Genomic DNA, 15734 nt, shown 5'->3' on the forward strand with positions numbered 1-15734 from the left:
TAAAGATCCAACTCTTAGTTTCGGCTCAGGTTGATCTCATGGTTCGTGAGATCAAGCCCTGCATCGGGCTCTGCACTGACCACACCGACACTGCTTGGGATTCTCTCTCTCTGCCCCTCTCCCTCACTCACGCTGTCTCTCTCTCCCTGAAAAATAAATAAATTAAATGTTAAACTATGACATACCTTCCTCATAGCAACTGTAATCCATCTGAAGTTCAATGTCAGAATTTTGAAATGGGACAGAACTTTAAGTCTTTAAAAGACTTTTAAATGTTAAAAGATTCTTATTATGGACCAGAGGACAATGAAGTAAATCCAGAATTTTTTTTAGTGTTGATGACAAAAATAAAGTCAAAATCACAGAATCCAGTTTATCCAGAAAGAGATTAAGGTGCCAGTACTATTTAAAAAAAAACAAACAAACATGGGGCGCCTGGGTGGCGCAGTCGGTTAAGTGTCCGACTTCAGCCAGGTCACGATCTCACGGTCCATGAGTTCGAGCCCCGCGTCAGGCTCTGGGCTGATGGCTCAGAGCCTGGAGCCTGTTTCCGATTCTGTGTCTCCCTCTCTCTGCCCCTCCCCCGTTCATGCTCTGTCTCTCTCTGTCCCAAAAATAAATAAACGTTGGAAAAAAAAAAATTAAAAAAAAAAACAACAACAAAAAAGACTAATTCCTTCATTGTCACACTACTGAATATTGTTCAATAGTTTTCCTACCAATGCAATGTCAGCAAGCCCACAGCACTGGATATTTCCCAACAGGAAATCAGTATGTCACTTGAGTATTAACTCAAAATTTAAAAAGCCAACATCAGCCTTTTGATTGGTGAATTTAATTTACTTACACTTAAATTACTGACAAGGACTGACAACTGCCATTTTGCAATCAAAATGTGTTTAGTCAAAAACTTTTAACAAAGGGTAATAAATTCTGATATTAAAAAGGTTAATTCATCAAAAAAGAGGAAAAAAAAGAGAATGAGAAGTATAGACATAACAAATAACAGAGCCTCCAAATACATAAGCAAGCACTGACAGAAATGCAGGAAGGAATAGCTCAACAGTAATAATTAAACAGCTTTCTGTAATGGACAGAACACCCGGACAGATCAATAGGGAAACAGAGGGCTCAAACAACACTACAGACCAACCAGACCTACCACACATGTATTCACTCCACCTTACTATAGAGGAATGTATTTTCTTCTCAAGTGCACATGGACTATCCTCATGGACAGACACCATGTTAGGCCAAAACAACTCTAAATAAATTTAAAAGAATGAAAACATTGAAATTTCTTCTCAAACCACAACAGAATACACCTGGAAAGCAGTAACAGAAGGAAACTGTAAAATTCACAAACATGCCAACAATACACTTTTTTCACACACCAATGATCAAAGAAGACATCAAAAGGGAATTTAGAAAATACTTAGAGATGAACTAAAATGAAAATACAAAAAACTAAAACTTACGAAGTGCAACAAGAGCAGTGCACACACAGGGACATTTATAGCAGTAAATGCTTACACTAAAAAAAAAAAAGAAAAGAAAAGAAAAGAAAGAAAGGAGCCACCTGGGTGGCTGAGTCAGTTAAGTGTCTGACTTTTGATTTTGGCTCAGGTCATGATCTCACGGTTCACGGGTTAGAGTCTGGTGTCAGGCTCTGTGAAGACAGAATCTGTTTGGGATTCTCTTTCTCCCCCTCTCTGCCCCTCACCCACTCGCACACGAAAGCAGGTGCACGCGCACTCTCTCTCAAAATAAAAAACTTAAAAAAAAAAAAAAAGATGCAAACCACTGAAATCAGAAATAAAAGCAGGAACGTTACAGCTGACCTTATACTAATAAAAAGAATTATAAGAAAATACTATGCGCTGACCACCAAAATATTAAAAAACTTAGATGAAATGGACAATTTCCTAAAATTTACTCAGTAGAAAACAAGATCCAAATAGCCCTCTAATAATACCCAGAGTAAATAAGTCATAGAAACCTCCCCAAGAGAAAACTCCAACACTAGATGTCTTTACAGGTAAATCCCCACCAAGCAGTTAAAGAAGAATTAACACCAATCTTCTCACAGTCTTCCAATAAATACAAGAGGAGCAAACAATTCCCAACTCAATAAATGAAGTCAGTATTACCCTAACACCAAAGCCTGGCAAAGACAATGCAAGACAGCTACAGTCCAATTTCCCTTATGAATACAGACACAAAAACATTCAACAAAATGCTACCAAACCAACAACATATTAAAAAGATTATACACCATAACCAAGTGGGATTTTTCCCAAGAATACAAGGGTCATTCAACAGAAGAAAATCAAGCAATGTAATATACATGTCAATAAAGGAACAAAAACCCACATGAGCATCTCAACTGATGTAGAAACATGCTTTCATGATAAAAACAAAACAAAGAAAAAAAAAGAGTAGAAAGAAACTCTCAAAATGATAAAGATCATTTATGATGAATCCACATCATACTCAATAAAGACTGAAGAAGTTCCCGTAACATCAGAGACAAAACAAAGATGCTTGTTTTCATTTTTGTTTTGCTTTTAGAGAGAGGGAGTAGGTGAAGGAGGTAGAGGGAGAGAAAGAGAGAATCTTAAGCATGCTGCACACTCAGCAAGGAGTCCAACATGAGGCTCAGTCCCATTACACTGGGATCATGACCTGAGCCGAAATCAAAAGTCAGATGCTCAACTGACTGAGCCACCCAGAAACCCCAAAAGATGCTTGTTTTAAACCCTGCTGCTCCACAGTGTACTGGAGGTTCCAGTTAGAACAATCAGGCAAAGAAAGAAGTGCGAGATGCAGGAGAGAAGCATCAAAGGAAAACACTTCAAAAGAGAAGGGCTGAAGAAGGTTCAAGGCCTTAGGACAAGTTTACAAAGCCTCAGCTAGGTTTGTAATGAATGCCTAGAGCCATTAACATTGTCCAGGGCCGGATCCTCCTTCACACCTGACCCTTCCTAGTGTTATAGAAACCAATTAACTCGAAATTCAACCTTGAAAAGCTAAACCATTAGATTGATTAACACACTTGCTTAGCTGACTTTATGCACATAGTCTTTAGCAATTATCCTAATAAAAAGAAGCTTCATTCTGGAGGGGCCTCATTCCGACTTGAGTATGTGGATGTTCACTTAACTGCACTTTGTTTGCAGACTCATCATTTGCCATACTCCCTGCAACAGAAAGGAAAAAAGGAAAAAAAGGAAAAAAGGAAAAAAGGGAGAAGGAGGAGGAGGAGGAGGAGGAAGAGGAGAAGGAGGAGGAGGAAGAGGAAGAGGAAGAGGAGGAGGAGGAAGAGGAAGAGGAAGAGGAAGAGGAAGAGGAAGAGGAAAAGGAAAAGGAAAAGGAAAAGGAAAAGGAAAAGGAAAGAAAGAAAGGAAAGAAGGAAGAGAAATAAAAGACATATGAACTGGAAAGGGAAGAACTGAAACAATGTCTCTTCACAGATGACATGATCCTATACAGAGAAAATCCCAAAGAATTCACACACAAGAAAACTACAGGAGTTTAATACGTAAATGGAGTAAAGTTGAAAACCAAATCAAATAAACACATAAAAAACCCAATTGAGTTTCTATACAAAATCAATGAGCCATCCAAAAAGCAAATTAAGAAAACAATACCATTTACAATAGCATACAAATACATAAGAATAAATTTAACCAAGAAAATTGAAGAGTTATTATACCTTGAAAACTACAAACCACTCTGAAAGTAATTAAATTTCTGAAAGAAATTAAAGATGACCTAAATAAATGGAAAGACATCCAAGTTTATGGACTGTTAAGATTTTAACATTATTAAGATAGCATTACTATCCAGTGCAATCTACATATTCAATGCAAGCCCTATCAAAATTCTAGTGGACTTTTTTGCAGAAATGGAAAAACTAATCCTCAAATTCATAAAGAACTGCAAAGGACCCAGAGTAGCCAAACAATACTGGACATAATGAACAAAGCTGGAGAACTCAACTCCCCAATTTCAAAACTTATTATGAAGTTAAACCAATTAAAACAGTCTGGTACTGGCAAAGGACACACACAGGGAATGGAATATAATTGAGAGTCCAGAAATAAACTCACACACCTAGGTCAGCTGATTCTCCACAAAGGTGCCAAACAATTCATTGGGAAAAGAAGAGTCTCTTCAACTAACACAAACTGCATGTCCACAAGCAAAACAATGACACTGGACTTCTACCTAAAACCATGTGGAAATATTATTTGAAAATGCATCAAAGGCCTAAATATAAAAAGCTAAAAAAGTAAAACTCTTAGAAAAAAATACAGAAACAAATCTCCATTACTTGGATTTAGCAATATATTCTTAGATATGACATCAAAAAACACATAAGCAATAAAAGGAAAAAATACATAAATTAGTCTATCAAAATTAAAAATGTTTTCTATATCTAAGGACATTATTTTTTATTTATTTATTTATTTTTTAAATTTTTTTTTCAACGTTTTTATTTTATTTTTGGGACAGAGACAGAGCATGAACGGGCGAGGGGCAGAGAGGGAGACACAGAATAGGAAACAGGGTCCAGGCTCTGAGCCATCAGCCCAGAGACCGACGCGGGGCTCGAACTCACAGACCGCGAGATCATGACCTGGCTGAAGTCGGATGCTTAACCGACTGCGCCACCCAGGCGCCCCTCTAAGGACATTATTAAGAAAGTGAAAAGATAATGTATATGGAGAAAATATTTGCATATCATATATTTGATAAGGATCTACTACTCAGAATATATGAAGAAACTCAAAAAGCACAACCCAACTTAAAACTGGGAAAAGGATTTGAAGACATTTTTCCAAACAAGACATACAAATAGGTAACAAGCACATAAAGATACTCATTAATCATTAGGGAAATGCAATTCAAAACCATCTGAGGTATCTTTTTAATCTACTAAAATGGTTAAAAAAAAAAACTTTACTGGAAAATAGTAAGTGTTGATATGAATGTGGAAAAACTGAAATCATTTAACGATGTTGATAAAAATGCAAAATGGTTTGGCTGCTGTGAAACAGTTTGGCAGGTCCTCAAAAAAGTTAAAGAAATTATCACATGAAACCATAAAACTCCTAGAAGAAAACATAAGAGGTAAGTTCCCTGACATAAATCTTGGTGATTTTTTGGACTTGACAACAAAAGCAAAGACAACATAAGCAAAATAAACAAGCTGGACTACATCAAACTGAAAGCTCTACAAAGCAGCGGAAACCATTAACAAAATGAAAAGGCAACCTCAAAATGCAAGAAAACATTTGCAAACTATGTATTTGATAAGGGATTAATATTCAAAATATATAAGGAACTCCTATAACTCAATAGCAAAAAACCACCAAAGAGTCCAATTAAAATACAAATGAAAACTACAATGAGAAAGCACCTCACACCTGAAAGCACCTCACACCTGACAGAATGGCTAAAATCAACAACACAAGAAACAACAGGTGTTGGCAAGGATGTGGAGAAAGGGGAACCCTCTTACACTGTTGGGAATGCAAACTGCTGTAGCCACTCTGAAAAAGTGTGGACGTTCCTTAAAAAGTTAAAAATAGAATTACCCTGCAATCCAGCAACTGCACTACTAGGTATTTATCCAAGAAATACAAAAATACTAATTCAAAGAGATACATGCAACCCGATGTTTACAGCAACATTATCAACAATACAAATTATGGAAACAGTCCAAGTGTCCATTGACTGATGAATGGATACAGAAAAGGTGGGTATATATATTTTTATTCAGCCATAAAAAATAAAATCTTGCCATTTGTAACAACATGGATGGATCTAAAGAGTATTATGCTAAGCGAAATAAGTTAAAGACACTCATATGTGGACTACAAGAAACAAAACAAATAAGGGGGGGGGGGTGGCGGGGGGAGAGGGAAAGGTAAAGCCAGAAACAGACTTTAACTATTCAGAACAAACTGATGGTCACCAGAGGGGAGGTAGGTGAGAGGAAAGGTTAAATAAGTGATGGGGATTAAGGAGGACACTTGTTGTGATGAGCACTGGTTGTTGTATGGAAGTGTTGAATAACTATATTGTACACCTAAAACTAATATTATTGTATGTTAACTAACTGGAATTTAAATAAAAACTTAAAAAAAATGTGCAGAGGAACTGAAATGACATTTTTCCAAAAACAACACAGAAACAGCCAACAGGAAGATGAAAAAGTGCTTAACATCACTAATCTTTGGGGAAATGCAAATCAAAACTACAATGCAATATCACTTCACACTGTTTGAATCAACAAAAAGAAGCTAAGTGCTGGTGAGGATGTAGAGAAAAGGGATGCTTTGTGCCCTGCTGGTGGGAATATAAACTGGTGCAGCCACTACAGAAAACAATATGAAGTTTCCTCAAAAAAATTAAAAATAGAACTATCATATGGCCGAGCAATTCCACTTCTTGGTACATATATCCAAAGGAAGTGTAAACAGAATCTCAAAGAGAGATCTGCACTCCCATGTTCATTGTAGCATTATTTACAATAGCCAAGATATGGAAACAACCTAAGTGTCCATCAATGGGTGAATGGATGAAGATGTGGTATAGATGCATATACAACAGAATATATTTGGAGGTAAAAAAGAAGGAAATCCTGCCATCTGCAACATGGAGAGTCCTTCAGGATGCTGTGCTAAGTGAAATAGCCAGACAAAGATAACTACTGTATGGTATCACTTTATATGTAGAATCTTAAAAAAAAAAAAAAAAAAAAAGAAAAAAGAAAAAAAAGTCAAACTAATAGAGTAGAAAAGTAGTTGCCAGGACTGGTGGCAGGGCTGGGGGGAGATACAGAGACACTGGTAAAAGCATACAAACTTTCAGTTGTAAGTTCTTAAAAAATTAGAATTAAAATTAAAAAATTCTGAAGACCTAATGTAAAACATGGTGACTACAGTTGATAACGCTGTATTGTATAAATGAATTTTGCTACTAGGAGAGTAGAAATGTTCTCACATTCTGAATAAGTAGATAAATATGTGAATTGTTGGAATGTCAATTAAATAGATTGGGAGTAAATCATTAAAAAAAAAAAAAAATCACCAATATGACCTAGTAAACCCCTCCTAGATATATACCCCAAAAACAGAAAACAAATACATATCCGTGCATGTTCACAATAGCACTATACGCAATAGCCAAAACGTGGAAACAGCCCAAATATCTTTCAATGGATGAATGGCTAAACAAATTGTGGTACATACATAAAATGATAGATTGTTCTGCCATAAGAAGGAATAAAGTACCGATACAAACTACAATATGGAGGAGCCTTGAAAATAAGCTAAATGAAAGAAAGCAGACACAAAGTCATATACTATATAATTAATTCCATTTATATGAAATATCTAGAATAGTTAAATCCATGGAAACAAAATGCATATTGGTGACTGTCAGGAGCTGGCAGGAGGGGAAATAGGGAGCGATTGCTCAATGGATCCAGTTTCCTTTTAGAATAATGAAAATGTTTTTAAAAATTGGACAGAGGTGGCAGTTGTATTACCTTGTGGATGTACTAAACACCAATTGTCCACTTTAAAATTGTTGTATCAGTTGAAATATCAATTTCACCTCAATAAAAAAATATTAAAAAGTTTATTTATATATGCTATAAAAATGTAGTTCAAGGGTACCTTAAGGAAAAGGGTCTAATCCCATACTCTGTCTCAGACCTTCCACTGACCCAACATAAAATTACTTTAAATTATTTAAGACTCTTGGGGGAAAAACTTTAAGTCATAAAACACAAAGACAGGGGAAAAGATGGAAAAAAAAAAACAGAACCCCCTCTAATAGTCATTTTTGTTTATACTTCAAAACTCTGCAAGGGCGCCTGGGTAGCTCAGTCGGTTAAGCATCTGACTTTGGCTCAGGTCATGATGTCACATGGTTCGTGAGTTCGAGTCCTGCGTTGGGTTATGTGCTGACAGCTCAGAGCCTGGAGCCTGGTTCAGATTCTGTGCCTCCCTCTCTCTCTGCCCCTCCCCAGCTTGCATTCTGTCTCTCTCTCTCTCTCAAAAATAAAAATAAAAAAAAAACTTTTTTTTTTAAACTCTGTACTTGCAATCAATCTGAGGGTGAGAAACGAGGTCTATCAGTATTGGAAGTGGGACTTGATTACATTTAAAAGGCAAAAGTTTTAAACGGCCAAATTTAAGCTTCAGCCTAAAAGAAATAAAGAGTATAAATATATATACAATAAAAAGAAATTTCATAATAACAGGGCTATGATCATTTCTTACCTCACTATCTAAGAAATCAGAAAGGAGTTTCAGAACATTCTTGGCTGTAGCAGTCTCTTCTTCAGCTTCTTTTACCTCTTGGTCTCCATCAGTGTTTATTTCTGCATGTTCACTTTGAAGGGCTTTGATTTTTTTAGTTTTAAAAGGTTCAATCCCAAATGTCATCAGTTGGTCAAAGATTGCCTTTAAAGCACTTATTTTTATTGTCACATCATCAATTTGCAAAACCTAAATTAAAATATCCCCACCAAAAAAAGTAAATTCGGTAAAGTTTTCAGTCTGTTTATACTGCATAAAATTAACATGCACTTTATTTTCTTAGTCTAATTTCAACAGTCAAGTCCACATGAAATACCATTTTTCAAAAATTAAAATTTCCATTTTAAAGTTAATATTTTTATTTCTACCATAACATTTTTCACATAAATAAATAAATAAAATTATTCGAGAGAGCGCACGTGTAAGTTGGGAATAAGGGCAGAGGCAGAGAGAGAATCTTAAGCAAGCTCCACACTTAGTATGGAACCCAACAACCCTGGGATTGTGACCTGAGCCTAAATCAAGAGTCAGATGCTTAACTGACTGGGCTACCCGGCACCGGTACCGTAACATTTAGACTTCTATTTCATCCAGAAAAAGTTCACCTTCAGTACAAACTTCCTAGAACTAGAGTCAGGCTGAATTATATTATTGTTCCTTTTATTTGAAAATTGGGGCGCCTGGGTGGCGCAGTCGGTTGGGCGTCCGGCTTCAGCCAGGTCACGATCTCGCGGTCCGTGAGTTCGAGCCCCGCGTCGGGCTCCGGGCTGATGGCTCAGAGCCTGGAGCCTGTTTCCGATTCTGTGTCTCCCTCTCTCTCTGCCCCACCCCCATTCATGCTCTGTCTCTCTCTGTCCCCCCCCCCAAAAAAAAAAAAAAAAAAAAATGGGGCACCTGGATGGCTCGGTCGGTTAAGCATCCAACTCCTGGTTTCAGCTCACAAGCTCACAAGCTCATGGTTCCTGAGTTCAAGCCCCACATCAGGCTCCATGCTGACAGTGCAGAGCCTGCTTGGGATTCTCTCTCCCCCCTTCCCCCACCTGCTCTCTCTGGCTCTCAAAATGAAACTTAAAAAAAAAAATTAAAAAAAAAAAAAAAGAATGAATATATTATATTCACTATGATTTTCTTCTAAGATCTAGAAAAAGTTTAATTACATTGAAATTGTTTTGGGCCACCTATTAAGACAAAAACATTACATTCCAACCAATGAAAAGCATTCATTAAAAATATCAGTACTCTTAGTACTATTCTAGGTTATCAAGCTTCACTAAAGATAAAATTTTCTCTTATTAGCTCAATAAATTCAGAATTCATTAAAAGTGAATTCAGTTCTCAATGAACTGGACTCCTTTATAAAAGGAGGTGAACCTTATAAAACCCAGTGGTTTGTAGGAGTCTGTCCTAAGTTAAGAACACTGATTTCCTATATACCAAATTTCAAAGCCATGAAAAAGAACCGAATATTTCTATTACAAAGAGATTTATTATATTCCTTACTGCCCTTAAGTTGTGGACACTGATAAATTATTTGGCTACATGGCTTAGCCTTTCTTTAGAATGAATGAAAATTGCCTGCACGTTGGTCAAGTTAGTGAACTGAGAAAAATAGCTCAAAACTTTGAAAGAAATTTCAAGAATATATCTATTATGGTAAGACCAACATATTTGCCAAAGCCAAATATAGTTTTCTTGACTGTTCTCTACAAATTCTAAACATGATACTCTTTCAGCAGTAACTTTGTTTTCCTTGCCCTTCTCAGTCCCTTACTGGCTAGCAATAGCTCTCAATACTGAATATTTATCTAAGAAAGACTTTAAAATGAAATAATCTCCCTCTCCCACCTAACAAGTGTATATATATGTCTTCAATCAATTTTTATTACTAAAACCTGATTTAAAAAAGAACTGATTTCTTACTCCCAAAACATAGCTATTTTCCCTTAATCTAAAATCTTCTAACAATAGCCCTAAGAATAATTTTATAAATATAAACAATTGAATTTATTCAGTGGTTAACTACTTTTGATCATGAACCACTTTAAGGACCTGATAAAGAGTTTAAAACCCCACCCCAGAAAAACATACAAAACAACAGGGGCGCCTGAGTGGCTCAGTTGGTTAAGCATACGACTTCGGCTCAGGTCATAATCTCACAGTTTGAGTTCGAGCCCCGCATCAGGCTCTGGACTGACAGCTCAGAGCCTGGAGCCTGCTTCAGATTCTGTGTCTCACTCTGTCTGCCCCTCCATTGATTGCACTCTGTCTCTTGCATTGTCTCAAAAATACACAAACATAAAAAAATAAAAATAAAAAAATATAGACAAAATCATACATATAATTTATTTTACTGCATTTGAACCTTTTATCATTCACATTTTTAATTTACAAACAATTATACCTATTTTTAAGGCAAATATTAATACCTAGTCCTTGAAAAAAGTTTAGAGATCACAGCTGTCTATACTTAAAAAAAAAAAAGGCAAACTTTACTTCATTAAAACTTTAATTCCATGACAAGGCTGCTATTCTGTTGACTGGCTTGATTTGGAAGAGAGTAAAATTGTGGAATGGTCTTCATAAAAAACATCATTTATCTTTCACACCTGCCTCATTTTGACAATTCCTTTCTACTACAGAAAATTACATATATAAATACAAACAGTAACAAGCTCTCTCTGTCAAGTGGAAGATGAGGTAGTATTAAATAACTTCAGAATGGTCCAGGCGACTCTTAAGCATTACATTCATACTGCATTTCTTTGGACTAAAATGACCACAGCACGTATTACTGATATTATGCCAGCAAAAATTAAAAGGATCAAAATCCACATTTCATCTTTAAAGGTTAACTGAACTTAATTATTTTCTGGGAAAGTTCTATGGTATTTCCTTTGCTGCAATACTAGAAATTTTATATAACTGTCTACCTTCAATCTTCTCTATCAGACTTCCAGCCTGACTACAACTTATAATTTTTCAGCAGCACTCTTAATGGTATACAGAATATCTTAATGTTTTATCCCATTTTTAGAGAAAAAAAAATACACTTAACTAGACATAAATGAATCGTTCACTATCAAACATTCTAATAAGATTTTTCTTCCACGTTAAAAAAAAAAAAAAGTAATGACCACGGGTCAATCTAGTACAAGACCCATCTTCTAGGAAGACAGGAAAGTAGAGAGTTTATTGTACACTAATTTCTTAGTAAAACCTCTTTGAAAATACAGGATTTTATTCCCTGGGTACCTATAAAGCCATAAAATTTCACAATAGTAAACAAGACTTTCTTGAGAATTACTAGCAGAACCACTGATGCCAATACCTGCTGATGTAAAAAGAATGTCTCGCTATACATGGAGATTCACTCTGCATGTTGGAGCAAAACCAGATATACGGCCAAGGACTAAAAATGATTCATCTGAACAAAGTACCAATATTTTTCTTTCAGTATCTTTGAGAAAGGAACTTCACATCATTTTAAATACTGACATTTCAAGTTTCCAAAAGGACCTAACAATAACAGAAATTTTCCTGTGACAACAGTAGCATAGGATGATAAATATAAACAAAACAGCAACAGTAATTTCATCACTGCATTAAATAAATTGATCAGATGCCAAACGTTCCAAAAAAGGAAACTAGAACAAAACTCTGAAATTTCTTATGACTGTCTTCTGACGTAAGTACAATTTTAATTTTCTTCCTTTGATACAAGCCACAAACAATTTGACCATTTCCAGAACACATGACTTCCCCAAGTTCTCTTTAATTGTATACTTTGTTTTTCCTGGTAATGTGACAGCAACATTAAAGGATGCTCCAAGATAAGGGTTTCTTGCTGAAGGAATATTCTATTATTGGTGGAGTTCAGTCTTTTAAAATAATCTTTTCATGAAAATGACGATCTGTGTTGTCACATGTTATTTTCAAATTGAGCACACAAAGTATTCCCATTTAACCTGTTGGCAAGCAATCTGCACTAAAATTCCTTGCAATTTTTTATACCATTTGGCAACACCAGATGCTACATTAATCACATCGTCTTTTTATATGGGAAATGGAGGGAGGTATATTTTTGAAGTTAAGCCAGGCCCAAATGTTAAAGACAGATGTCCAAGGGAGTTATACTCCACTGGTACACTCGATGCCATCCCTTCTTGTCTACCCAATAGCACTCTAGCAACTGCCTTCTCTTCCCTATATTATCAATTTTTTCCTCTCACTAGGCCTTTGTCCTTAGTATTACAAACATACTGTAACTTTCTCGACCTTAAAAAAAAATTGAAACCAAAAATATTTTGGGGCGCCAAGGTGGCTCTGTTGGTTAAACGTCCAACTCTTGGTTTCAAATCAGATCACGATCTCACAGTTTGTAGGATCCAGCCCTGCACCAGGCTCTGTGTTGACAGAGCAGGGCCTGCTTAGGATTCTCTCTCCCTCTTCTCTCTGTACCTCCCATGCTCACGTGCATGCTCTCTGTCTCTCTCAAAATAAATAAACTTAAAAAAAAAAAAAAACCCACCTCTTCTTTCTTATCCCATATCCTTCTCTTGCTACCTCCCCATTTCTATTAGTCCTAACAAAAACAAAACCTTGAAAGAGTAGTCTACACTGGCTATCTCCAATTCCCCTCTCATAATTCTCTCTTCGGCCCACTCCTATAAAACTTTAACCTCCATATAAGCTACACTCATGAAAGTCACCAAATATTTCCTTATTTGCCCCAAATGGGCAATTATAAATCCTTATCAACCTGTCACCAGCAATAGACAGTTAGGTGATGCTAGCCCTTGGAAAATAACATCTTCACTTGCCTTCTAGGACATCACACTCTCCCCTTACTGTCCACTTCACCTTGGTCTTTACTGGTTCCTCTTTATCTCCCCTTCCTTTAAATGTTACCTAAGCCCTAGGGAACTACAACGGCAGGACTGCTACTCATTCTACATTCATCCCTCAGGTAACATCCAGTCTCTAAGCACTGAATACTATTATAAAGACTTAGATCCCTCTCTCCAACTCGCGTGTCCCTCCTATCTCTGACTCACATACAACTGCCTATTCAATATATCCACTTGCAACTCAAACTTCAAACTTATCACACCCAAAACTGAACTCCTTATCTCATCCACCATAAAATTTGTTTCTGTTTTCCCCATACAGGAAAGGGCAAGTCTATCTTTCCCAATTATTTTAACTAAAATTTTTAGTTATCTTCAATTTCTTTCTTTCACATCCACATCAGATTCATCAGCAAATTCTATAGATACCATCTTCAAATGTAGATTACCAACACTTCTCAAGACCCCAGTAACCACTTGAACATTGGTCCAAGTCATCATCATCTCTTTCCAGGATTATTGCAATACCCTCCTATGAGCATCTCCGCTTCCATACTTGTACCCCTAAATACTAGAGACCTGCAAACTATGGGTGAGGGGCCAAACCCAGTCTGCTGCCTGTTTTTGCACAGCCTTCGAGTTGCACATCTTTAAATGATTAAAAAAAAATAACCTCATTGCATGTGAAAATTGTATGAAATTCAAATTTTAGTGTCCATAAATAAATTTTTTAAACTACAGCCACACAAACTCATTTATATATTGCCATGGCTGTTTTCACACCTGCATCACAGAATAGTACTTGAGACACACCATGTGGCCTGCAGAGTAAAATATATTTACTCTCTATCCCTTTATAGAAAAGGTATGCCAACCCCTAGTCTACATCAACATTATACCCAGTCAGATCATAATAATCCTGTATGCAGAATCCTCCCATTCTTTACCATTTCATTCACTGCGAAGTCTGCAAGTCCCCAGAAGACATGTACATCCTATTATCCGCAAATCCTTTCTCCTACCCTTCTCCTCTTTGCTCAATCTGCCCCAGCCATAGTTCCCCTTGTTCCTTGACCATGTGAAACAAAGTCCTACTTCAGGGGCCCTTCCCCTGTTCTTCCCTCTCATCAGAAACAACTTACCCAGATATCTACATGGCTCATTCTCCAACTTTCCTGGGACTGGTCCAAATTTCAATTTATTAGTCAGGCCTTTCTTGACCAAACAGATCCTTCTGCCTATTTCCATTCCTTACTCTTTTTTTTTTCAATTTGACATGCTATTTTTCACTGTGTGTCTCCTCTTCTAAAATGTAAGCTCCATTAGGACAGCAACTTTTATCTTGTTTTTTTCATTACCTATCTTATTTTTTCCTAAGCATAAAATAATGCTGAGCATATCATACTCAACAAATATTTGCTATAATTTTTGTTATATATATTTTATATATTTTTTTGTTATATATAATTTAAAAATACTTTAATTGACATTTCGGGGCGCATGGGTGGCTCAGTCGGTTAAGCAGCCGACTTCGGCTCAGGTCATGATCTCGTGGTCCGTGAGTTCGAGCCCCGCGTCGGGCTCTGTGCTGACAGCTCAGAGCCTGGAGCCTGTTTCAGATTCTGTGTCTCCCTCTCTCTGACCCTCCCCCGTTCATGCTCTGTCTCTCTCTGTCTCAAAAATAAATAAACGTTAAAAAAACCACATTTTTTAAAATAAATAATTGACATTTCATCTTTTCTCAACTTTATTAAGAAAGAAATCAAAAGATAAAAATCAGAGTCCCTAGGAGTGCCTGGGTGGCTCAGTTAAGCATCTGACTTTGGTTCAGGTCCTGATCCCATGGTTTGTAGGTTCAAGCCCCACATCAGGCTCTGTGCTGACAGTTCAGGGCCTGGAGCCTGCTTCAGATTCTTTGTCTCCCTCTCTCTCTGCCCCTCCCCACACTCATGCTGTCTCTCTTTCTCTCTCTCTCTCAAAAATAAGCAAACATTAAAAAAGAAAAAAAATCAGAGTCCCTAAAAGTCATCCATAATAGTCACTGTCATAAATAAGCCCTGGAACAGAATAAATGTAGAGTACTCACATTATCACCACAGATTCTAAATATTTATTTCAGGAAAATACAGTCAAGATTTTGTCACAAGATAAATCCTACCTGCAATAATAATACGAAGTGTTTACTTGCAAAATCCTGATTCTGTAGTCCACAGCAGCCCAAGCATAAAATAGCCAGATTTCTTACTACAGGATGAACACTTACTATTCCAGGAAGAATCTAAAATGAATTAGAAATTAAAAGAGTTTTGACCAGGATAAGAAATTTGTAACAGCATTATTATTAAAAATATGGTCAAAGAGGTAATTTCTATATGATTTCATAGATCTACTTCTTATCCATACTGTCGACATCAATTTTCAGATTAAAAAAAAGGTAAATATTAAATTGCTAAAACAGAGAATATAGCCAGAGTGAAATACAGTCTGATCATGAGACACGTCCCCCTCCACCTGTTAAAAGTGACTCAATAGCTTCCCAATGCTCATA

At 36.5% G+C, this 15734-nt stretch overlaps 1 protein-coding gene across 2 annotated transcripts in view; it reads right to left on the reverse strand.

The window, feature by feature from the left end:
* The window catches only part of NCAPG (non-SMC condensin I complex subunit G), a 48918-nt gene that overhangs the window by 9841 nt on the left and 23343 nt on the right, over positions 1-15734 (reverse strand). For both annotated transcript variants that reach the window (XM_019829714.3, XM_003985501.6), the window contains 2 exons: positions 15345-15464; positions 8301-8528 (listed from right to left, as the gene is read on the reverse strand). In XM_019829714.3, the coding sequence (XP_019685273.2) occupies positions 8301-8528; positions 15345-15464 (348 nt within the window). The remainder of the gene's footprint in view (positions 1-8300; positions 8529-15344; positions 15465-15734) is intronic.

Source organism: Felis catus, chromosome B1 (assembly GCF_018350175.1).
Source record: "Felis catus isolate Fca126 chromosome B1, F.catus_Fca126_mat1.0, whole genome shotgun sequence".
Classification (NCBI taxonomy): Eukaryota; Metazoa; Chordata; class Mammalia; order Carnivora; family Felidae; genus Felis; species Felis catus.